Genomic DNA, 27,012 nt, shown 5'->3' with positions numbered 1-27,012 from the left:
ACGAAAATTTTCAAAATCATTTTTTAGATTTCTCGTTTACTTTTCTTCATTTAAAACTACAGAAATAATAATAATTTGTTTGTAAAATACACTGAATATCTTCATCCATTTATAACAGAACTTTTCTTATAAATTATTAAAACAATTTAAAAACTAGGTCAAACGGAGCAGTTTCAAATTAACAAAATTACTGAAAAAAAAAAAAACTTAAAAATTACATCCTAAATTTAGAATATCTTCATATAAAATTCATAGATTTTCATCGATTCATATTATTTGCCAACATTGAATATTTTATAATCGAATTTAGGAATAGGAAATTTGAAATATTCTTTCCAAAACGCAAATTTAATTCTAAAACTGAAAACGTATTTCATAATCAACAATTATTGAATAATATACAGACTACTGTATCACAACAAGGAACTTGTCCTTGTCTTTAATTTCATCTTATTAAAAAAGAAGGTCACTTATAATTAGATACAGCTAAAGTTGGTATCAATTTACACTGGAAAAAAAAATTGGATTATTAAATACTGTAAAAATTTATGAATTTAGTAAGAAAATTAATTTTTTCCTTGCAAAATATTGAGAGTAGTTCTCGGAGTGAAACAGTAAACAGAGGTAATGTAAAATTTACTTGTGTAACTACGGACAATCGAACTGTGTTGGTGTTACTGATATCGATTTTACAAATTGCAGCAATGGAAATGAGATATGGAACTGGACATTTTGAATGATATAGATCAGTCAATAACGCTGTTCATAAATAAATAATTGAATAAACCACATTTGCACTTTATATCGATCAATTATTTCATTACGGATCTTAATGAAATAATTTCATCAATTTAAGTCAATCTTTATTTAATAATTTATACAATTCACCTTTAGGGGAATATAAAGATTTATAAAAGTTTTATAGAATTTTCTTCCATTGTAAAGGCTGTACAATTTTTATATTAATTTAACAGCAAAATTGGTCAATTTTCTTATAAAGTAATACAAAGAGAATCGGATCTCGAGAAATTTCGATACTTGCTCTGGAATATATCAAATTTAAATTTTAAAATGCGAAATTTAATTATTTTAAAGAATTTCTAAAATGACATTATAAAGATTAAATATTTGTGAATAATATAATAGAACGAATTTTTAATTACTATTAAATAGAAGATTTATTTACATAATGTTATTAAAATGTAATTCAAACTTCAACCATATCCACAAATCTTGTATACATCCCTTATATACAAATAAATAGTGAATATTAAGAATTTGATGTTGCAAAATTAATCAAGTTCATCCCTAATTCTAGAATTCTTTTTTATACTTTTATAATTTATAGATTAAAGAGAATTAGAATCTTAATAAAAATTTGTACATATCAAAGAATTTACCTATTTAAATATATATTTTATTAATATATCGAGGGAAGAACTTTATCCTTTTTACATTGAAAATATGTTTACAGTACAATTTTGGGCACAGTTTCTACGAGTTTATATTTTTCTTATTAGATCATCATCGAAAAATTTGATAAATTCTTACTTAAATCAACACAATTCTCAGCTTTCAAATTCAATTTCCTAAGCGTTTATTATTTTATAACTTTGTTCTTTTAATAGGAAACAATGTCCTGTCGTACTGTATTCTTAATAGATCTGAACTGAATAAATAAAATGTATACGATTATACACTTTATATTCCTTTTTTTACCCAATGTTTTTCTTATAAACATCTGAATATGATCGATTAAAGATAAAGGACATTCATAAATTTACATAAATATTGTAATAATTTAAAATTATTTTAATTACAATTTTTTAAAAATTCTTCTCCGCGTTAAATTTACTTTATTCGTAATCGAAATTGGAATGACTTCTTGGTCCACAATTAAATTTTTAACAAAGGCAATATTTTTTAAAAGAAATATTCCCAGACAGACAATTATAAAAATATTTGTTGTTGTAACCCTGCAACTTATATTTCTATAGAATTTTAATCATCCTACGTGTACTGAATTTATTAAAATCATTTCTTTGTTTGGGGTGACTGTGCCTCTTTCAAATTCTCTATCGTCTTATGTAATTGTTCTGTAAACAAGTGGAAGGAAAATTTTTGTTTAACGTGTTCGTTACCTTTCTTTCCCATTTTTAAATATAGATTTTGATTTTCGACAAACTTTCTCATGGCTTCACTAAATTTATCAGGTTGCGGTTCGCAAAGAAAGCCCGTTTCGTCATCAATTATTGTTTCTAGGGGCCCACCACTATTAACTGCTATGACAGGACGTGACATGTACATTGCTTCTAGAGGGACTATACCGAAATGCTCGTTATCGGGAGTATACAACACGGCAGTGCAACCGTGTATCAAGAGTAACTTTTCTGTATCACTCGGGGACTTCAGGAAGGTTATGTAATCTGATACTTCTAGATTTTGAGCCAATTCTTCAAGTTCTTGATAATACTCGATGTTTTCGGTTACTCGATCGTCATATCCTCCAGCTATGATGAGGTGCACCCTTCGGACCTGATCTGAAGGCAATTCTTGAAGTAATTGTTCTGTAAATATTAAAATTTTAATGTAAATTACAGTTATTTCTGAAATGTACGCGATAAGAGTTTAAGTGTTTTAGTTACCGAAAGCATAAATGGCAAGATTCAAGTTCTTTTTCCTTTCGTAGCGATTTATTGATAGAAAGATCTTATTGACATTTTTTCGAATAACATCATCGATACTTCCATTTGGTATGTTATCGTAATTTGCAAAGTTGAGAGATGGATACAATACTTCAAGCTTGCAATCCATTAATGTTGTAAATGTTTTTCTGAAAATCCCAGCTAACAACAACAACAACAGCTTAATTTTTTTAAATAAAAAAATAGAAAATAATAAATTGTATTACTTAGAATCCTATATTATTTTAATTAGTACGCTATATATCAAAGACTACGTTAAATTCGTTACTTTTTTCAGTACTATTATTCATTACATCGACGAAAATTTCGGAATATAATACAGAGAATATATCATTCTAAATATCAAATTATTTATTTAATAATTTTTATGTCATTTAAATACCGTAATTCACGCTAGAAGTACAGATTCAAAATACAACTTTCTATTCAAACTAGACTAATAAGACGTGTCGTTGAAGCACTGTACATTTTCACTTAGATTCGGCGTATTTCTTAGTCTTACAATGAGAAATTCATCAAGAATGGAATCAAATTTACGTTAAAAAATATCATATAAACTCTTAAATCTTCGCTCGAAAATATAATACAAAATTTATAATAATGAAAAATAATTCGTTTTAGCAATTCATTTTACAATAGCAATTGGTAATTGACAAAACTTACAATTAAATTATTGAAGCATATCAAGCAATTTTGGGCTAATCAATTGAAAAAATGCACTCGTATTATAATTTTTCGTTAAGTCCAAACTAAACGAAAAATAATAATCTGCGTTTAGAGAATTTCGTGCTTCACAATTAAAACACCTCCCCTTCGTAGAGTATTTATAGTGTATTTCTTTCAATCGGTAATATCAGCAATCGTAGACTGTACACATGCAGGTCCTTGCCGTACTATGATACAGAGAGGCGGCACCGTAAGGGGCGGCATAAACAGCATTTAAGAGGCGGAATTTCGAAGACTTGCATCATATTGAGAAAAATCTACCGCACGCCCCTACACGTGGAGGTGAAGCCAAAAGCACTTCGACCTAAGAGATCCATTGTGCACTCCACAAGAAATTACTTCAGAAACTCAATCTCCTTAAAGAAAAATAAACTTCTGAAGACATCACCAGACTATTTATATATCATATATATATATATAAAAGAACCCAGTATTTATCTGCACCTCATCTATGAGTGTACCCCAAAGATCGGTACACTCATAGATGAGGTGCAGATAAATACAAATCGAGTTAAAATTTGACTTAACAAAGTTGTTCGTTTCAAAATATTGGAAAATAGAATTATCAACTGATACAACTAAATAAATACTGAAAAGCATGTATATTTTTAACATCAGCATTTAAGTACTGAAATAATACAAATCTTTTTGTATAAAAAGACAACTGAAAGAGGTTAAAGAAACATCGTATCAAACTAAATCTCCTAATTATTTACAAATGATTTCGACTAACAATATGCAAATTCTAAAGCAAATTTCTTGTGTTTAATTACGATATAATTTGGATTAAGCATTACACAGTGGACTTAAGATGAAGCTAATTATCAATCGTTTCGTGTAACAAAGCTTTACGAAAAGGTATGAAATGAGATGAAAATGATAGAGTTGGGATAATTAAACTCTATCATGAACAGATCTATCACGAAGATTATTTAAATATCTTTCATTTCCGATAAAACAGGATGAAACAGTCATGCAAGCAATTTGAAAACTATAGATTGCTTAATAGGCTATTCAACTATTACGAATTCATTTTCTTTTAATACGATATAATAGAAGCATTCTGAGTTTTCTCCTATTTAAATGAATGATAAAAGTTACTACTTTTAAAGTTAAACGTAAGGAGCTTTCTTATTTGTCCTCTTAATTTTCAGGTTTTGTGATCTGAAAACAAAAACGTCAAAATTTTTTAATTGTAAAGCATTAAATTTCCAAATAACTGAATTTTTTAAATTCGAAATTATTGTAAAGTGCATTTTTTAAATGTAAAGTTGAGCCTAAATCATTATTATTACCGGTACAATATTAACAGACAAATAATTTGTAGACACCCTCGTTTACATTTAGCTTTTAAAGTTTTATCGCGTTACTTGGAACCGTTTCAATTCTTTGAAATGCATTTTATATTGACAGAAATACATACAAATATCGTTAATCCGGATTAACGAAAATTATTTGCATATTTGTTTAGTGTTCCCATCATTTATGTAAAAAGTTTAATTACTAATACTTAAGCTTTAACGTTGACGTATTAATTTTATAAAATAGTGAATTAACTAATTTTTTTTTTAAATAATTCATTTATATACTGTTTACAGTTGATATTTGCATCAATAAATTGATTTTCTTGAAATGATTTTTCTAAAGCTCCAGAAGAATCGAAACAAAACGTATTGATTCATAATCGATTCAAAACAGAAAATTATATTTATATTGAAATTTATTACTCGAAAATTTACCTCTATTATTATAGAAAGAAATGTATGGTTAACCAAATGTTCTAGAGTCAGATATTATAAAGAAGAGAACGAAAAAGTTTATCATTGCTATACCAAAATATATGAAGTTAAATTAATATAAAAGACATGAACTCTCTCTTGTCAGAGAATTGAAAATTTGAACAATTAGAATTTTGAAGAAATTTTAAAAATTGTATTCTTAATTAAAACAAAATCCATAAAGCATTTTTATACCCATTTTATGACCATTTGACAATTCCAATTCATTATAGGCTTATCCTGGAATAATTTTAAAGTAATTATTCCTTTTCCAATATACTCATTCATTGAAATAAATATTTTAAAATATATTTATTTCAATATTATTTTCAGAATTTATAATAATAATTTATACAGAAAAATATCACACTGTTTATTAAATTTCTCTGAAATAACATACCACTAATAGTCCAATTAGAAAATGGATTAAAAAATCAAGTTTTCTACAATTCTTTCAAAATTGAGTTTTACAAATATGAATGAAGAGGTAAAAATATAAAAAAAAAGTTTTTGAATAAAATAAAACTTTCATTTGTCAGTTCATATATTTAGATTTAATATTTATATTAGTATTTAGAAATGTAAATTTAATTTGAATAGAAATCTGCTTTCAAAGTACTAAGAGTTCTTTCAGAAATGAAATTTTTATTCTATGGAAAACTCATAATTGGACTCTATGACTAAATTATTAGGAAATAAGAAAATTTGATAAAAGACTATTTTACCAACAAAAAAATAAATGCAAAAATTGATATGGATAATAAACAAATTTGGAATCTTACACTATTTCTCAATAATAAAGAATTAAATTGTTTTTCTTATGATAAATAAACTTTGTTATTATAAATTATTACTTATAAGAGAACAACTTTATTTAGTAAATGAACAATCGGCATAATTCTCATAATAAAAGAAATGATTACAAGATTTATAGTTAAATTGAGAATCTATTAATAGAAGTTATAACAACTTTTCTATTTTTCCAATATAAATATATCTGTTGAAGATTTTCTTAAAAAGTACAAAATATTTTTGTAATATTCCTATTGAAGTATAGAAAGAAATATCTGACTTCATAAATAACTACTGTTACTACTTTCTAAATTAAAAATAAAATGAATTTTAATGATCTGCAACAATAGTATAGTAATTTTAAGAATTTTAATCTGCTTAATTATTGTTTTGAATACGATACTGACATTATGCAACTAAATGATGAAAGACTAAATTTTTTCATTATCTTGTTATATTTTACATAGTGTTTACTATGTTTTATAACTACAAAAATAATAATAAAATTAATTTAACATGCAAAATCCAGTATTCTTGATATATATATATATATATACATATACATATACGTGGTACGATCCAAAAGTTCGGGGAATGCAGTAATCTACGACAACAAAAGCATGTATTTGAAGTTACAGCGTATGAAATGGATTCTACCAAACCACCTGTACGTGTTCAGGTTAATTTCATCCATGTCATGTGATTAAACCGCGAGCTCTGCTGTTTTTTTTCGGAGATAGTTACCTTTGTCCTGCGACGTAATCAAAGTGGAGTTTCAAGAACAACCTCCAACATTTCGACTTCACCGTGACCTTTCACCGTAGAATCACCGTACACCTTTCTTAGCAAGTTTAAAATCTCCGTAGGTGTTTTACCTAAACGCTGACAAAATTTAATGTTGGAGGTTGTTCTTGAAACTCCACTTCGATTGTGTCAGAGGGACAAAGGTAACTATCTCCGAAAAAAAACAGTAGCGCTTGCAGTTTAATCACATGACATGGGTGAAATTAACCTGAACACGTAGAGGTGGTTTGGTAGAATCCATTTCATACGCTGTAACTTCAAATACATGCTTTTGTTGTCATAGATTACTGCATTCCCCGAACTTTTGGATCGTACCATGTATAACATCTGTAATATACTTGGAAAAAGACGATATTTGCAGAAATTAAATTAAATTCTTGAGCTACATATTGTGAGTTATTAAAATATAAAGTATCATTAACAACAATTAAAAAATTGACTATTTTATATACTTAATTTTGCTTTTAATAACATTTAATATATTGTCCTACAATGTACTTTAGACATACCATATCATCTTTAATTGAAATGCAAAATACTGTTTTATAGCCACTTTTAATAGGTATTTAATGAATAAAAAATTTAAATATATTTATTAAGATAAAAACAAATATAATTTCAAAAAACAGGAAAAATTATTAGTAACATAATTAAAACTAAAATTACTGTATGTTCATTATATGCTTCAATTACAAAAAAGTATGATAATTTCTAAAATTTCTAACAAATATTTAGAATTTAATTTAAATAAACATATTTTGAAATATATTAAAAAGTTATAAATATTACTGAATATATAATAAACATTTTATGTATTCTCTTAAGATTTCAGTTGCAACTCCCTATAGAATAGTAAGGAAATGATTTAGGATTTCTTCCAGACATTTCTCTAAGGAAAACAATATGTTGTAGTATTTATGAAACTGTGCTGGTACTTATTCTGCAACTTGAACACTAACTATATAGTGTATTTACTCGGACACATGGCAAATACACTATATAGTTCAGCGGTTCCCAACCAGTGGTCCGCAGGAGCTAAAATATGGTCCGCGAAAGATTTAAAACATTTATTCATTTTAAATTATTATTCCTACATTGATACAAACTGAATTTAATTTTTACTAAAAATGTTATGTTTTCTCTTATAATAGTATTGTTAAAGCATATTACTCTTGAGTTTAACGATTACTTATGTTAAAAGTTTTAATTAAAGTTTATTTTTAGATTGACATAGTTTATTTTTCTTAAATCTTGTGGTCCCTGCTAACAACAATGAAATCAAAGTGGTCCCTGGTCAAAAAAAGGTTGGGAACCGCTGATATAGTTAGTGTTCAAGTTGCACAATAAACAATATGTCTCCATCATCAGTTCATTTTTAGTAATACAATGTAGTCTTCTGACAAAGAAAAAGGGATTTAAAATATCTATTTAAGATCTTTAAAACATTCAATGCATAAACAAAACTTTCATTTATTTCATTATTTAATTTAAAAATACAACATATAATAAGCATGTATAAATTAATTTTATTGTATTACTATTCAGTTCAAATATTAGTCTGCATAATTTTTAGTCTATTTAAAGATATCATTTGAGAATGAAAACAACTTACTGAAACTTATTCAGCTAAGATTACATCACTTGAAATGTACCATTGTTCATATCTCAATCAGTTCATTAAACTTGTAATATTTTTTTTCAGTGTGATTAATTAAGACTAGACTAAATAAATATTTCATGTGTATATATAATTATCAAAAGTATTTTAATAATAGCCCTTTTTGTAAATCAAAATTTATTTCAAACATAACAATATAAATTATGTTATTAAATCATTTCTAAACAAATTTTATCCTAATGATGAAAAATAAGTTTATCATCTGAATCACTGCCTCGAAGAATTCCAAGACAAAACAGTGAAGGCGTTTAGATTCAGAACATTTAAATGATGGAAATGAGGTTTTTAATGATTTAAATGAACTAAAATTGTTGAAAATTACTAGATCAAGTTGATCCAGTTAGCAAAGCTTTTGTAATGATTAATTATTCAAATCCATCATTCAGAACCGAATATACTGTATCTTTCAATATGTACTAACATAACATAACTTTAATATATTCGTTATTTTACTTATGGATACTAAAGATAAAACTTAACTGATTCATCATTTTGAAAAATATATGAAGTCCATATAAGCTATATTATATTAACTGCTACTATTTTATAATAATCTCCCATATTGTATAAAATTATTTTGAAAATTTTCCAGATAACTAACAATAATATAATTTATAAAACAAAAAATATTGATAATGAATATTTAAACTCAAACTGTAAGTAAAATATATATACAGGTATCCCTCATACATGGTACTTCTACAACATGGTTGGAAATTGGGGATATCTCCATACATGACTTTCAGTTTTGCTCTAATACAGTTTTGGAAACCCTCCATACAGCACAATTTTTAAGTATAAACTTTTTTATTAATATTTTTTTATTCAAGTAAGCACACATGTTGTCTCAAATTTGTCCACAGATTTTAAGTATTGTAATTTTCAATTTGTTTTGCGCCTTTGTCAGGTTTACTTTAATGAAAACTGATAGAATTTTTTCTTCCTTGTCCTAGCTTTCCTATCAACTAGGTGTCATTGTTATTGCTTTCAGACTTTAGCCCTTACAACTGTCACTGTGTTTTCTTTTCATAGATTAATTTTCGTATTTAGTAAAGTTTTAAACATTTTTAGGTAAGTATTATTAAGCTTTTTTTAACCATAGGTAAGTAATCATTTGTAAAAATGACAAATGAAATATAGCAGTATCTCAATACTAGAACTGTTCCCAACTGGAACAATTTGGTATTTGAAGATAAATTCTGGAAAAAAAATCACTCAATACTCGACTGAACAAACGCAACCCTCTAGAACAAATTTTCAATTAATAACATATTTTTATTTTGTCATCAATAAAAAATTATGATAAAAATAAAAAAATGAAGATGTTGCTGATATTTCTGATATAGATCAACAAAAAAGCTCAGATGACAATGATACTTTTTAAAAAAAATGCCTTCATTTAACTAAAATTAATATTAACAGTACTTTTAATTGTGCTTGTTAGTTAATTATCGATTGGAAATAAAGTATTGATTGCTTTAATAAACATATTTCTCTTAGTAATGAAAAAGAATAGCATACTTTTGTTAACTTCTGGAACATAACTCTATGTTTTGCATTAATCCTTTGTTTCGTAACACAAATTCACATAACATGGCACTTTTTCAGAATGTATGTACCGTATTATACGAGGGATACCTGTATTTTATACTTAAATCAGGCTTAATTATTTGTTAATTTAATTAGTAATCATTTTAAATGCAATTACAATTATAATTATAATAGGGTTTAAAATGAAATTTGATAAATTTTCATAAATACTGATACTATTATATCAATATATCATGTTGAAAACATAGTATGTGATAAAGCTTAAAGCAGACCACTATATGATAATTATATACTGTATGTAGGATGATAGGGAAGGAAGTCAGGACTAGTCCTGTAGCTCTGTACAGGGCTACATCATATCTCTATATGATTTTAATTGTGAACAGAACTAAAAAATCATTTTACATAATTTCAAATGCATAAAAGGAGAAAAATGAAACATGATAAACTGGAAATGAGACAAAGTTTTAATAATTAATTAATTCTTATTAAGATGGAATTTACATTTATAGTTTTTAATAATAAATTCAGCTAATTTAAAATCAAAATGATGATTGATTTTCACAATATCTGCAGAATAATTTCTAAAAAAATAAAAAATATTTTTATAATGTCCTGTAATTTATATGATCTCATTGGATGGTTTTCAATCAACACTTGCACAAAATTCACCTGCAGCTGCAGATAATAACCTAAGAAAATTATTAATTGTTCATTTTTACTACTAAAATTATAATAAAAATTCCACTTTTATGATTCATAATCAAGTGTCATTTTGAAATGAATATAAAAATTTACAGAAATAAATATAATATTTTCAAATATGTAATATTTTTATAACTCTGAATTTATTTCTAGTTATTTATGATATGGGATTACCAAAACTGCAACACAATCATTAAATCTGTGAACAGAGCAGACTGTTTACATTAAAAATTTTAAAAATTATAAATATTTGAAGTTTCTAAAAGTTTAACTTACCAGTATATTTGCTGTTAACCAAAATAACATCAGCCATTCCAGTTGTTTTTTCTTCAAGCCAATCTAGTGGACCCCTATAAAGTTTTTTTAGCCAATTTTCTCTGTCTGTTAGAAGTTGATCAGGAAAATGGCAATAATACACAACTTTTGCATTTTTCCTTTTCAAAATTGGAATACAAGCAGATATCTGATCACAAAATATTACATCTGGTGCCATATCTGTTCTATAAACTAAAAAGAATGCTGCATATATCATTCTAATGTAGGCACAGAGGGCATGGAAAATACCAAAAATACTTCGTGGCAACCAGTCTCCAACACATATGACTTCCAGAGATCCATCGGTTGTTTCGGCAAAAGCATGAGTAGGGTCATGATGTGCAGTTACAAATTTAACAGAATGCCCTTTGGATTTTAAAGCAATTGCTGCATCTACTACTAATCTTTCTGCACCCCCAATTCCTAAATCTGGATGTAAGAACACTACTTTCATTTTTATACTAGCTGCTTTTTCATTTCTCTAAATTAAAAATAAACAAACAAATTTTACTTGTTATTTAAAATTACCATATTTGATCCTTATACTTAAACCATTATATTCAAATGCAATTTGATTTTACATTTTACATTCATTTATATCATATTTTAACTTCATGCATATTATAGAATAAATTTAAATTACTTAATTGAAACTAAACAAATAACTAAAAAAGATCTATACACAGATACTTAATCTTGATTTAATCTTTGCAATTAAAAGTAAAATATATATTTTTTTTACTAATACAAGAAAAAGCATCAAAATTTTTTAAAACCCATTTGGCATTTAAAAGATTAAAGCATTAAAAGAGAATAAAATATGATATTGCAATATATTTTTGGGTCAACTCCAAATTCTAATACAACAGAAGTTTTAAAAGAATCTACTTCTTGTAATTTTTACATTTAAAAACAAAAAAAAACTAACATCAAATGCATTGTCATTTACCAGCCTCTTTAGGCTGGTAAATGACAATGCATTAGTGATTTTTTTTTATTACTATTAATGCAGAAACTCTTAAAATATTAGTTTTACAAGATTCTAACAGTTTTACAACAGATTGATTATTTAATGTTATATTATATTATATACTTTTTTTAAAAAGTACTTTAATTATTGTGCTAAGTTGAAAAGGAAAATCCACCTAAATTCAATCCTTCATTATATAGTGTCACACAAGAATTATTGATTATAGAAAAATTTCACTAATGAAAATTTTTTCTAGATGCTAATTAATCAGCTTGATTTATTTTTCATTTTTTTTTTTTTTTGTGATTTAAAGAATACGTTTAACGGTAAGGTTTGCAAATTTGAAAAATAATGTAATTTGTTATTTATAACTCTTTCTATGGGTTGCCTCCAAAAATTTCTGTTTAGGAGGCCTCTCGAGAAAACAAAATTACGAAAAAACACGTAAGTAATTGTAAACTTTTGCCTTTTATATTTAATACAGATAAAGTGATACTAATTAAAGTAGATATAAGAACATACACATTAATCCAAACTTTGAACAGTATTGCATCATAAAGATTAGAGCAACTACTAATTAATTATAAACCCAAAATATCTTTTAAAATTATAGAGTAATAATAAGCATAGCATAGTGTACAGTACATATTCACAGTTATTTTTAAATTGTTTTAAATTATATCAGCATTAATTCAGGACCGCTTATTTAAAACTACACGAAATGTTAAATTATATTGTAAATTTAACTTAATTCATTGAAGATTTACTTTGCGTACAAAATCACAACATAAAAACTTACATAACAGTTTATAACTGTTCAGCTTCTACTCACTGTCTACTGTAATCGACACACGTGTATAATCTACTAGTCTATGTGTACAAATTAATATTTGTTCATTTTGCCAGTAGAGGCAGTAATATCGGTAGTAACTGATTATATAAATAATGTGTATTTACTTATTCGATTTAGATAATTGTTTTTAATTTTATAAAAATTAAATTAGTGATATATTTCTAAATTGTTTTTATTGCATTCTTATTGTACCATCATTTATTAACTATTTATAAACTTCGTTAACCGAGAGGAGAACTAAATAAGGCAAACAATATGATAGCCAAAATATCGCCAGAATTCAAGCGCACTAATTTGAAAATTATTATTACAAACGTACTAATTTCATATTATATAATGAAAACTCTTTTACTATTACAAAACGAAAAGAATTTTAAAAAGTTATGTAATAATCGCAATCTGAATGGTAATTTGAGAGCGATCTGCTTAGACGACAATCTTTAAGCATATATGAATGGATTGACCAGCTGAAAAAGCAGAGACATGTGTCTCTAGAGACTCAGATTGAAATATGATCGACTCAGAATTTCAGGAGTGCTCAAGAAAAATGGGTGATGATGGTACGGTGATGATGGACGGCTCTATCACCGCCCACCATCATCATAATCTTTTGGAGTTTATGACCTTTATAGAAGCAGAACTCATTGTGGGTTTTCTCCTCTCCCGAACTGGCTGGCCACGTGGAGTTTTTCCGGGTTTTCTCTACGTCTGTAACGCTTAGATATGAAACAGTTACCCTTAAAAAGACTTCCCGGAAGGCCCCCCTAGGCAGATCGCCCAAGTGTTGCGTTGCCATAACTTAATAAAACAAGACGGCCGGATGGCCGAGCGGTAAAGGTGGCAGCCTACCGCTCTGGGGGACCCGGGATCGAATTCGAACGGGTCGAATAATCCCCAGGAATTTTTCGGGGGGTGGTCTGTTCGGATATGTCGGGCCCCGTCCCTCACCACCCGGTCGCCCCATTGTGGGCCTGGCCGAACCCATAATGGGCCTACTAAAAGAGGCCCTCTTAGTGCCCACAGGGCGGAAAGAGTTAAAAGAAATAAAAAAAAAACTTAATAAAACAAAATAAGTTTCCTCTGGCTCAGAGAAAAACCGTTTCCTTATCTGATGGTTGCAGCTCTGATTGGATGGCCAGCAGTGACATTCTGGGACGCATATTGTGTTGGGTGTCGTGCTGTAGTCTTCCTAGGCCGTTATTAACTGATCAGAGGATCTATTCTGAGCTCTTCCGATAACTGAAAGAAAGCGATACACGGGATATTCGATGTCTTCTTAGCGAAAGACAGTTAACGAACTTTAGAAAAATCGCTATTCTCTGCTCCACATTAGGTACGGATAATTGGTCGAGATGCATCTGTGTTCCGTGCTATCGATAGCTGTTACGCTTTAACCAATCACAATTTAGTTAACACTGTCTTTTTGTCACGTAACTGCAACCCGCCATTTCGAAGCGAAGCAAGTGTTTTTTAGAATTGTCGTATACCAACCGTTAGCCAAATTTTTTTGTGTTAAAATATCATCAAAGAAGGGACAGTGCAGCCGGCGAACTACAAGTCGTCAGTTCGAGATATTAGTTAAAACACTTCGGCTCTAGCTTTGTGATTCATTGCATAAATGTAATAGTAATGGCTTCGTATCGTGTCTAGAGTGGTTAGAGACTGTGAAAAATCAATTCTATAATAAGTTCTGTGGCGGTCTTCTGTCTACTTTCTTATTCAGGTCTATCCCTTTACGCATTGGAGTCCCGGTTAGTTATCTAAGCGCCGTAATCATTGTCAACAGCGACAGGATTTTAGGGATGATGGTAGGGGATCGCTCTCCTAAGTACTGTAATGCTTTCAGAACGGATAAGCAGTCTAAAAAATTGTAGTGTTTGATGGTATCTAGTTAGATGAAAAAGTAAATGCTTCCTGCCACTGCCGAGAACACTGAACAATGAGGATCACTGAGAAAATGACTTCGTACGACAAGTTTGGGATGACTGTTCTTACCGTTAAGAGGGAGGAGAACATGGAGGCATTGGCAGATATATAGTCGTTTATCAATATTTGTCTTAAAATAAAAGTAATTATATACAAAACAAATTGTAAATTAAAAACTAACAATTTGCCATTTCTGGGAAAAAAGCGTGAAATACTGTGGCCAACCTGGAAACACTTACCGTGCTCCTAGACTTTGCCCTTTGTCTCCCGGTCAGCCATTCTGACCACGTGTATGGTACTGCTGACACTCTCTGTACTGGAGCTCCAAATAAATTTTTTTTTACCCATTAAATTCTGTGGTTATTTCATCTAGAACCCCAAAATACCTACAAAAACAGCAGCCTTTTAAATAACCTACCATTAAGGACTTGTTAATAAATACACTGAGAAAAACTAATTGTTCTCAAAAATGTGTTGCTTTTGAAGCAGACAACTGTGGGTCATGTGGACATGTCAGAAAAAATAATATGTTTGCATTGCTAAGACAAGACATTAAGCATGTAGAAGGTAGCGGGTGTACAGTGCATATTGTAAATATAGTAATTGTATTCAACATGCTGTAGATTCTTTACCCATTGATATTGAGAACATTCTTGTAAAAATCTTTAAACATTTTTCTGTTTATACTGTCCAGGTTGAAAAGTTAAATATTATACTTATATGTATGACGGAAACACCATGTATTGTATGTATTATGCTTTATTTTAAATTAAAGATTTCCTTTGTTGTTGAAATTTTAATACTTTTAATTTTATTAACTTTCTTCATGGAAAAATAAGCCAGCAACGAGTTGTTCAATTTCTCGGCTACATCAAAAAGTTTGGTGGCGCCATCTGTTATCATTTTTTATTAAAATATTTGTTATATTTTTAACTATTATAAATTGGCAGAAAGGTTAATTTTGGGAATACAGACGAGTTTTATTTTTAAAAAATTGTAAATGCTAATAACGAGTAAAATCGTCACTAAGTCTGACTCTACTGGAGATTCACACGACCCCCATTATCTTTCCACTCCTTCGACCTTTAACCGCCAAAATTTAATATCATCGATTATTTTAATAATCAAACCGCCCTGCAAAATTTCAGAAATTTTGTTCACCCACTTTGAAACTTAAGCACCTTTTGTCGAAAATTTCTGAAACTTGTGAATTAAGACATTCTGATTGCAATTCCTGACGTGCAAAGGGCCACAATCATTACAAATCCCTCTTTGGATTGTGAAAAATACAGATAACATTACTTTAGAATAAATGAATGATTCGACATTTCTATAATTTTATTTATTAGAAAATAGAAAGCATTATTAAACTTAAAAAACATAAAGTAATCCTGTTTCTAATGAATATTATTTTAATAAAATAATCCTTTCTGAAATATTTCAAACCGATTAATGTTTTTACGTAACACGTGACGTAAAAATATGACAGGTCGTAATACGTCACGCATTCTTGACATTAAATTCTAACAATACGTAACGAATTGTCAGAATGTATTGTTGGCTTTTTCTACTATAGGCAGCCATTATTAAGCGTAAATTTGTTCGAAAGTTCCGCGTTTGTTTGAGATTTCGAGAAAAAATTGTGATTAAGTAAACTTCAGTAATGTATACAGTACGGGAGGCAGAAAGGGCTCTCTGTGTCGCCTTTCTCTTAGGCCCGTTCGAGTAAAGAGATGGAATCTCCCGTCGGACTTTTTACTCGAGTTACTCTTTACACTTTACTCTTCACTCAAAGTAACTCTTTGTGTCCTGCATCTTTAAGGCCCGCTAAATAAAGACGAAGACAAAATACGGTGAGGCTTAGAGAGCTCTCTTTGTATCGTTTCTTTAAGGCTCCCTCGAGTGAAGAGGCCGACCGGAGATGGAGAGGGCTTTCTGTGTCCCGCTTTATTAAATCGCGCGCAGGGCAAGTTTATTTATTAATTTTTTTTTTTTTTTTAGTTAAGGAGGTTCGGTATGAGATTGAACTAAATTTTGTGGCTCTAACGTGCATTTTATTACGAACAGGTGTATTTATAGATTTCTATCTTTCTTTATTACTAATTGTTGTAATATTGATTTCTTAGTTTAGATAGTAATAATACGGTGAGTTTCGAATAGCTGAATTCAGAGGTAATTATAAATATTTTCATTGTGCGAGTTAAGAACAACACGACTCCACAAGTGATGTTGGTTCACTTGTGGAGTAGGATTCTTTCCAACTCTTGGTGGAACTCTGAAGCAGCCACCTCCACGTGGTGAGTTCCAGTGGCGTGTCGTCATTGGAAGCGGTGGAAGCGGCGCTTCCATCTTCCAATGACCTTCCCTTGTACAAGGTGCGTCTGAAAAGTTCGGTGAATGGTCCCATAGTTGAATAACCGTGCTGGTTAGGATGTTACGCTCATGAAGACGTAGTGAGAGACTTTCCAACTAGTGCCCCCTAGCGCCGAAATCACGACAGTTAAACAGAAGTGCACGCAGCAAACAATGCAACGCAGTCAGTATGAGAAAGAATGTGTCACTGTAAAATGGAGCAACGCGTTGATCATTACGGCATTTCCTCGCTACACACCAGGTGACAGTTCTTCAACACTCTCCATATTCTCCAGATCTGTCACCTGCAGATTTCTTGTTCCCCGCTTGAAAGGCCTACGCTTTTCCAACATTGCGCAGATCCAACAACGTGTGACAACAGTGCTTCGTGCAATACCGAAAGAAGTGTTTGCTCTCACCTTCCAGCAGCTGTACAGTACAACGGATTTCAAATGTGTGTTGTTGCTAATGGCGATTACTTTGAATGCCAGTAAAGGTATTTTGTTTGTATCGCTTGTTTCCTTTATTTTATGAGACCATTCACTGAACTTTTCAGACACACCTTGTATTTTCTAAAATATAAATTTTCATATTTTAACGTACTTTGAATTAATTAAAATTAATATTTTATTATAACTGCATTATGTATCTTTTACAAATTTCTATACTACATGTGAAAAAAACGATAAGATTGCTATTGTATATTCGAATGTCAGTGGCGGAATGGAAGCGCTTACGAGACAGCTTTTACGACGAGAATAACTGAATGGTGTAAAGCAGCCAGAGGGCATTGGCGCATGCGCTTTACAGAGCATCAACCTCAGCCGGTTTAGCTGGTGGAAGCTACACACGTGTAACGTTTCCAACGACCCTTAGCCACTGGGTAGGGAGCTATCTGACTAAGTGAATTGTTTAAGAATTAAAAAGTAAAGAGTATTCAATGTTATTTTTATGTACGTTTTTTTGCAAAGTTATATTTAATTATAATTTTCTTTTAATTATACAGTAATTATATTGACAGATTTTCAGACATGAAATCTTTAGAATTTTTATCACTTTTAGATGTTAATAATTTTAATATTATGAAAAACAATTTTTTCAAGTGTGTTTTAATTCTTTAAATTAAGTAAATTTTATGGAAATTTTTTTGATTTATTGAAATTACGTAGCGAATCGCAATATTTATATTCGTGTCCGGACTATATTGACAAGTAACTCTTAAACATAAAACATATTATAATTAATGTCGATCCGAACAAAGACGTACTAAAAGAATTATATGATTTAATATCATTAATTTTTATGGTACCATCTATCAGTGCGTCTGTTGAGCGCCAGGCAGAAACTATAAATCGCGGATGGAAGTCGTCCTATGATCGGTGAAAGATCGAATTCATCTTCGATTTTGACTTTTCTCGCGCTCCAAGTAAAAGTCTTGTTACGCTTAGTAACCAGGGACCGACCACTTGGGAAGCGTGATTGAGGGGAGAATGACCAATCAAATGGATGAAAGAAAGAACGGAAATTGATATAATCCTCGACAATCGAGGACACCTCGCACTCGGTTAACGTTCCGAATAACCATAACGCCGTGTGTCAACGCAAAAAAAAAAAAAAGAACAGTTTCTCGTCTATTGTGCCAACCTGTAACCCGTGCCACTTTGGACTTAGACCGTGTCCCCGATGCCAAAAGACGAAGTCTCCCCGTGCCTTACAGACTTGTCAACGCCACTGTCCTCGGGCCACCTTCGATCGACCATCGAAGAACCACATCGACGCCCAGGATTTCCGAACGACTGATTGTCCTAAAGCAAACTATTTTGTACATAGTGTATGTTTATTTTATGTTAAAATAAACGGTTTTTATCAGATATTTGTCGTCTTTCTCTTCCGCCACCACGCACGTACGAATGGACCCTAGACCATTACTGACGCGCAATTAACTGATTGCCCCTGGAAGTCGGCTTCTTACAGAAACACAGCTTCCCTATCATTAAATGTCTGGGTTGTCGATCGTCTGGAAATGACGAACGGCAGGCGAAGAGCTGCTTGTTCCATTTTATCCATTCGGCCTTTGCTGCGCAGCTTTCTTATGCCGTTTGATTTGAAAACCCAAAGTCTTTTAGTGTTTCTATTTAAAAATTTGTTTTGTATACTAGTACATTCTATATATTAACAGGACTTATTATACTGGAAAACTATGGATGCAGATATTTAGTCATACAGATCAAAAATAATGTTCTTTATTTAGTTCACCTAAAGAACATTATTTTTGATCTGTATGACTAAATATCTGCATCCATAGTTTTCCAGTATAATAAGTCGTGTTAATATATAGAATGTACTAGTATACAAAACAAATTTTAAATAGTGTTAGAAAGGACAAAAAGGCATAATAATTAAACTTTTAGTGTTTCCTTGAAAAAGTCGAGTACAAAATCAAATTTAAATTTATTATGAACTACTGATAAGTAATTTACAATTGTCCTTTTTGTGATTTATTAATTCTAAAATTGATATATTTTGTTAAATACATTCTATTATATTAACTCCGGGTTTCTTGACGGGATCGGTACTGACCCTTTAGGGGTCGATGAAAGTTTGCGAGAATGGCTAAAACTTTGCAAATATTTAAAATTTTACACATTTTTCCTGATCTTAAATAAATGTTTTTTAAAAATTATATAAGAGGTTATATTATATATAACAGACATGGGCAAATGCGGCTCCGAGAGCCGCATGTGGCTCTTTTTGAGTTACATGCGGCTCTTGATGAAAGTGTTAATTTCTGTATTTTATTATTTTTTTTACAATTTTATTTTTATAATTTTGTGAAAATATGTTTATTAAAAATTTCAATATTATATTTATATTATATAATAAAATCGCGCGCTTTACCATACTATCTGCCACGACAGTACAGACAGGCTTCCGTGCATTTTGCAAAACCTACACTTCGGCTCCCACTGAACTCTTGCTTGCCCACCCCTGATATATAACATAATATTGTTTAATATATATTCATACATATATATATATGTATAATACATAGCATTGAATGGGTCGACAGAAAAAATACTTTTTTAAAAGGGGACAATACACGAAAAAGATTAGGAACCCTTGCATTAATTGGTTTAACCTTTCATTTTTATTGGTTTGTAGGCAACTGAAACCAATTTTCCATCTTACTTTCTCCGGCTTGTTGTGTATATAACACGGTAAAGTATTGGAATCGTATTAACTTTGACCTTTTGAGATTTTTGCCAATTTCGACGATTTCAACCCAGAAAAGCCAAAAGAAATTCCTACAATGAGTGTCCTACAATGAGTTTCTACAATGTGTTATGTGTCTCGTGCCATTTTTTATGAGATTTTGTCGTGAAAACAATGTTTTTATATTATTGATTATTATAAGATGACAAAAAGCTTAATTTTGAGGGTAGTGATTGGTTTTATAAAAAAAAAAAAAAAAAAAACATCGTAAATGATAATAACGAGTAATCTTCGTTAAGTCCGATTTCTCTCGAGATCGCCCACTATTTTCCCACCTCCTCCATCTATATTATCATCAATGTCCCGCATAATCAAGTTACCGTGCCAAATTTCGTGTCTTCATCTTTAATTCATCCTCAGATATTAAATGAAATAGACGCCAACATTCGCGCTCGCATGCCACATGCATCCACAGATATATTTCCCGTTAACAGCATTTTCAATTTGTTTCTTTTATAAATCTCATCCCTACTCTCAAAATTAAGGTTGTTGCTATTACAGAAGTATAAAACAAAATTTAAAAAGTTAGGAACAAAGGATTACTGCATAGCATGTTACCAAATATTGTACAGTATTTAACTCTACAGATTTTTGGAAAAAAGATGCACGATACATTTTTCTTTTAAACTTGGTGAAAATACAATAGAAACATACGAAATGATTCAAAAACATTTGATAATTTTTCTCTGAGTCATTCAAACGTTTTTATTTGGTATTCACGATTTCGATACGGCAGACAGAGCATGGCTCATGATGAAACGAGTGGCCACCCACAGATCAGTCAGACTTACGCTAACACGAAGCTGTTAGCACTCTTATTGCATCATTTTTTTTTTTTTTTTTTTTTTTTTTTTTTGTTCTTTCTGTTTCCATTAGCACTAAGAAAGCCTTTTCTAGTAGGTCCTTATAACGGGCTTACTAGAAAGTTTGAATAAGTTTGTCTTATTGAAGTTCTCACGAGACTGGAGATACTACTAAAGCTGATATAATCTTATACTCGTAATTCGATGCACCTATAGTAGGGATGGCGAACCTTTTTGAGTTCGCGTGCCATATAGTTATAATATTTATCTTTAATTAAAATGTATAAGCATGCCGAAGTTTTAAGCTTCGAATAGCGATATTTAAAGAAATGAAACGAATATGCATTGATTAGAATAAATGTAGAAAGGCTGTTTGAATAAAAGGATAATCGGGTGATAAACCAAAGAATAATTGAAAAAACACATGTGATAAACCAAAAGGATAATTGAAAAAACACATGTGATAAACCGAAATAGTTAAGAACCAGATGATTTTTCCTGATGTGCCACTTTGGACACGCGTTCTAAAGGTTTGACACCTATGATTTATAGAATTGAGAAACATTTGGGTGCTCTTTTTCCTGTCCTGGAACAGTTCTGTCATTTTAATATTAAGAAGTACATTCTAAAGAAGAATAAGCGGACAGAAAAGGAAATTTCAAGAAATTAAAAGATTTTAAAATGAGCACATGTTCGATTTGGTATTAAACAAGGCACAATTCAACTAAATCTATAAATTACGTGTAGTCAAAACGTTCTCTTATAAAGTATTTTACGAACTATTAATTTGGAAACATTATTTATTTTTTGAATAAATAATATTTCCAAAATTTTCAAGATAATTAAATAATAATTTTAAAATAAAATAACTATCGATAAATATAAATAAATAAACTTCTGTTTTACATTTAATATGACTATAGAAATTTTAAACTTTAATTATATTCATATAAATGTAATTATTAATATATTTTTTTGATTTAATCGCTAATTTGTTAAAGGATATTTTTGTAGTTAACTTTAAGAAGTAGCCTTATTAAATATGTTGCCTTTTTTTTGTAATTTTTTCCGCCCGGTGGGCACTAAGAGATCCTTTTATAGCAAGCCCATTATGGTTCGGCCAGGCCCACAACGAGGCGGCCGGGTGGTGAGGGACGGGGATCGACATATCCGGACGGACCACCCCCCGAAAAAATTTCTGGGGATTTTTCGACCCGTCTGGATTCGATCCCGGGTCCCCCAGGGCGGCAGGCTGTTAACCTTGACCGCTCGGACATCCGGCCTAAATATGTTGCCTTAATTCGTGTAATGCCTTCATTAGAAGGGCACAAATTTCCTTCTCAATAAAACGATTTTCTCTTGTTTTTATTCTGAATGATTTCTCTTTATCGTAATGTTCTCTGAGTGAAAGATAGTTTTTAAAAAATGTAAAAATTCGTACAGAATAAAGTCATGTATACGTTAATTTCATCTGTTTAATTATTTTACAGTGAATGTATTGGTATTCGGCGAATCATTAATTTAGACAATATAATATTAATCTTTTCTAGAATGATTATGATATTTTAAAAGTTTATAAAACTATAAAACAAAGCGTTACTTTACAATTTGTTAACCTAAAATTAGCAATAATAAAATGAAAAAAAAAAAACAGGAAAAGATGAAAGGAAGTAAACAACCTCCAACATAGTTTATAAAACTGCAAATAAAATTTCAAAAAATAATGTATAAATAATTAGTATTACTTATATAATATTATTAATTTAATTTATAACTTTTATAATATATTTTATTTTATTTTTATTATTTTTTAATTATAAAAAAAAGAGAGGAAATTCAAAATGGAGAGGGCGCTGATGCCGATTATAAGGCATCGTTCCACCAATAATTTGGTTCTTATAATCAGTGAGCGCCAACGCTCATCCTTGTTGATAAAGATGGCGGCAATTTCTAAAGTTATTCTGTTGTGTATTATTTTTACTACGTTTCTTAAAATTGTTAATTCAGCCAGGTTAAGCGTTGGAAGGCTTCTTCTTCCTTATAATCAAGGTGTTCCAACCAATTACACGCTAGAAGTTACCGGCGGCGGTTGTTACAAATGGTTAGTCTTTTATAAATTTCATTATCACAAAGTTTATGTGAATATTCCGAATAACTTCATTAGTAAAGAACTTATATTAAATAGGATTCATTGAATTACTTTCAATATTTAACTGACATAACGTGTTCGTGTTAAAACTCCATCTCGATCCACATGTTATGAAAGGAATGGAGTAAAATCTCCAATCTTTTCCTTTTATTTACACTTTTTATATACAAATTTCACATAAAATAAATTTCTAAACAAAGAAAAAATTGATTTTCTTATAAAATTACTCATTAAAACTTTTTTATGATTATTTACTTAATTTATTATTAATTTTTTAACTTTAAACATGTCTAATTCCTTAATTTTACTTATATAATTGATGATTAAACATATATAATCACCCTGCAACTATTCCTATATTCATTAATGAAGTTAAAACCTTGCATGTTTTTATGGAGATTAATAGAAATATATGTGTTATCCTATGTGAAATGCTTCTTTATATTGAAATTTTTAATAAATTAACTTGAAAAATTAAAATGATTGGCAAAAACTCTCTCTTGCCACGATTCTTGGCACCATGCCAAATCTAGTAACTATATGAGTATTTCTGAACTATAATGATTTTATAAATGTTAATTTTCTATTTTAGAAAATATCAATAATTTTTATAACATTATATATAGCTTTTTTTAATTTATTAAGAGCATTAGATTATCATACTTTTTTTTTAATTAATAAATGATAATTGCAAATTGTTCTATTATTTAATGGTTACTAGTCACTGAATACCAATTTTGGAATCAAATTTTACAGATTAAATAATTCACTTAAAATGCAAAATTTTATAATTAATTAGTTTTATTTCTAGCTAAATTTATGTTGTCATAAATCACTGCAGTGCATAGATTTTATTATATATGAAGGTAGGAAAATTTTTTTAGTAAAAAAATTTTAAATAATTATCTTGCAGTCAGTTGGTGTGTGTAGAAATGGAAATACTAAAACGTATTCTAATCGTTGTAAAAATCAATTTTTAAATTAGGAAAATATCTGTTTCGGATGGAGACTGTGTGAGTTTAGCAATTAAATTTTTAAATTCTGGTTAATGTGACCGTATAATATTTTATTATATAATAATATAATTGAATGAGGAAGAGGAAAATGTAGTGTAAGATATTTAGCAAATTTAAGGAAAAATGGAAAAATTATTTTACTTGAATATTAAATCTTAAAGTAACAATATATAAATATATAGCTAGTTTTTATAGCAATAAATAGACATTGTTAAATTTCAAATGTTTGCATTCATGTATTTAGGTTTGGAAATGTTGATATTAGAATTATAAGTGAAATTTAAATAGTTCTCTCTAAATTTCAAGTATAATTCAAATATAGAGAGAACTACTTAAATTTCAGAAAATTCTGTTATAGAAATGAGAATTTTTCTTAAACATATTTAGTATAATAATTATTTAAACAATAATAGAATAATTTTTAATTAAGGAATGGAATTAAGAAAATTTCATTAATGATTTCATAAAATCATAAAATAATTTTATATTTAAAAAGTTTTAAATATTTTATATATTTTATTATTTCAGTTAATTTTATTTTTTCTGATTTGAGAAAGTTTACTGATTTTTTTTTTATGGCCGATTTAAAAAATAGCTGCCTTTATGCTTATTTGGATTTTAGGAATTACATAATTTGATAGCCTTTTTTTCAGTTTTCTTGTCAAATTTACAATTCTTTCTACTTGAACATTTGTTTTAACGGACTATATAAATTTCTATTTTCAGTTATATAACTACTAGAAACACATTTATGCTTAAAAATATGTAATTTTATCATATGGATTAATATTCATCAAGATGTCCAATTTCTCTGCATTGAAAAATTGACATGCTACAGCTATTATGTTCAGGAGTAGATGTAAACAGTCTAAATACAATATATTTGGCATGTCTTTTCTTATCACTCTGCTGTAGTCTGATCTGCATTTAATCATGAATGATCAATACATATTTTCACTTTTTACTATTAATATATTCATATTTATTAATACCAAAACTCTAAGAAGAAAAAATGAGTATGAAGATTTGATTTATCTACACAGTATCATAATTGCATGTAGATGATTATCTCAGTTACCTTTTTATTACTAATCTCTCCCTAATGTTGATACGTTGTTTCAATTATTTAGATTTCTATATGACATTAGGAAAAGCAAGAACTTTTGGAAGTGTGAATGTTCTATAATTTTACAAATTATTAATGAGAATTACTCCAAATTTTCCATCAATTTTAATGTGGTGTGGTGCCAATATACTGTACATGGTCCAGTATACTGACATAACATATCTTACACTAGAAATTCTAAATAATAAAAAATTTTATTAACAAGCTATTTTCAATTTTATAAAATTAATAAATACAATTGAAATTATATAAAATCAAGAAATTTACAATTAAATTAATATACTTAACTATATTAAGGGAGAAGAATCTAACAGTCCTTGATCTTCAAAAATAATTTCTTGGTAAGCTATATAATACAGTAATTCCAAGATTTCTAATTATTCTCAACTGATTTGGGTAAATAGGGTAAAGCATATTTTGTTGGCTTTACAATCAACTTTTATATATTTTTTATGATGTAATAATTACATAAAATTTTACAAATTATAAAATTTATTTACAAAATCTAGTAAAAATTTACTTCTGCTATTTATTAAACTCTTGAGTTTTATAACTTTTTATATGATTCTATTATTTTTATAGAATGCAATGTATTATAAACAACTTGACTGACCAGATAATATAATACAACTAAACACTTGTACATCAGCTGGCTCCCTCGAGCTACAACCTCGCTGTTTGTGTTTTTGCCAAACCCTTTCAACCCGTGTTGCCACCTCAGCACCTACACAATTACATTTAATGTTTATTTAAATTATCAACATATATTACATCTCCTCCTTTTCTTTTTACTGCTGGTAATCCAGATACCATCTTGGGATTCGTACCAGTTTGCCACTATGGGTTTTGGGAAGGTCCTCTTCACCTGGTGAGGAGTTTTCAATGATTTCTGGTGTTGGTTCATAAAGTTCCTTATTCCTGGACCTGTCCCATTTTCCGTCCTGGGAATATTGTGGTTGGACGATCTAGTCAATTTCTCATCATCAACGATCTGCAGTTTGTCTTCTCGGAGACTGTCTGGGGAATAGACGATGGGTGTAAATGTATTCTGTTCCTGCAGAACGTGCCACTTGGAGTTTCGATAATGTAAGATTGTGTAGTATGGTGATCTTCCTTCACCTATCCATAGGTTTGTACAGGGTGACAATAATTAACCCGTACAAAGTTTGTAGCAATGCTGCACCTGAACTTTTTTACTGTCACCAATTTACATACTATTGTTTAATTCTCCATGATTTCCTGCCCGTGTAGATGTACTTTCGATGTAATAAGGGTTAGTTCTTTATTTTTTTTAATGGTGTCAAACAAATGTTGTGCAATTTTGGAGCTATTGCGGCAAGGAAAGCATCAATGTGAAATTGTTCGTCTGCTCGGTGTTCCAAAAATGACAGTCTCAGATGCAGTTCGGCGATTCAAGGAGCTTGGCCACAATGGTGACCGTCCCGGACGTGGAAGAAAGCGCACTGTCAACACGTCTAGGAACCGCAAGA

At 29.5% G+C, this 27,012-nt stretch overlaps 2 protein-coding genes across 2 annotated transcripts in view; one reads left to right on the top strand and one right to left on the bottom strand.

Annotated features, from left to right (window-relative positions):
* Window positions 1-1,395: 1,395 nt before the first annotated feature.
* Alg2 (alpha-1,3/1,6-mannosyltransferase Alg2) lies at window positions 1,396-12,928 on the bottom strand. The gene is made up of 4 exons (XM_067268485.1): window positions 12,824-12,928; window positions 11,016-11,535; window positions 2,646-2,846; window positions 1,396-2,567 (listed from the first exon to the last, which is right to left on the bottom strand). The coding sequence occupies exons 2-4, from the start codon at window positions 11,506-11,508 to the stop codon at window positions 2,035-2,037; spliced, it is 1,227 nt and encodes a 408-aa protein (XP_067124586.1). The 5' UTR covers window positions 11,509-11,535; window positions 12,824-12,928; the 3' UTR covers window positions 1,396-2,034.
* A 10,165-nt stretch (window positions 12,929-23,093) lies between these two features.
* Window positions 23,094-27,012, top strand: part of LOC136973741 (nuclear pore membrane glycoprotein 210-like) — an 88,039-nt gene continuing 84,120 nt past the window's right edge. The window contains exon 1 of the mRNA XM_067268486.1: window positions 23,094-23,332. Coding sequence (XP_067124587.1) covers window positions 23,169-23,332 — 164 coding nt within the window. The 5' untranslated portion in view covers window positions 23,094-23,168. The remainder of the gene's footprint in view (window positions 23,333-27,012) is intronic.

The sequence above is a fragment of the Centruroides vittatus genome, unplaced genomic scaffold, assembly GCF_030686945.1.
Source record: "Centruroides vittatus isolate TY-2023 unplaced genomic scaffold, ASM3068694v2 contig_329, whole genome shotgun sequence".
Lineage (NCBI taxonomy): Eukaryota > Metazoa > Arthropoda > Arachnida > Scorpiones > Buthidae > Centruroides > Centruroides vittatus.
The sequence above is the reverse complement of the archived record's forward strand: the minus strand, read 5'-3'. Positions and strand labels throughout refer to the sequence as shown.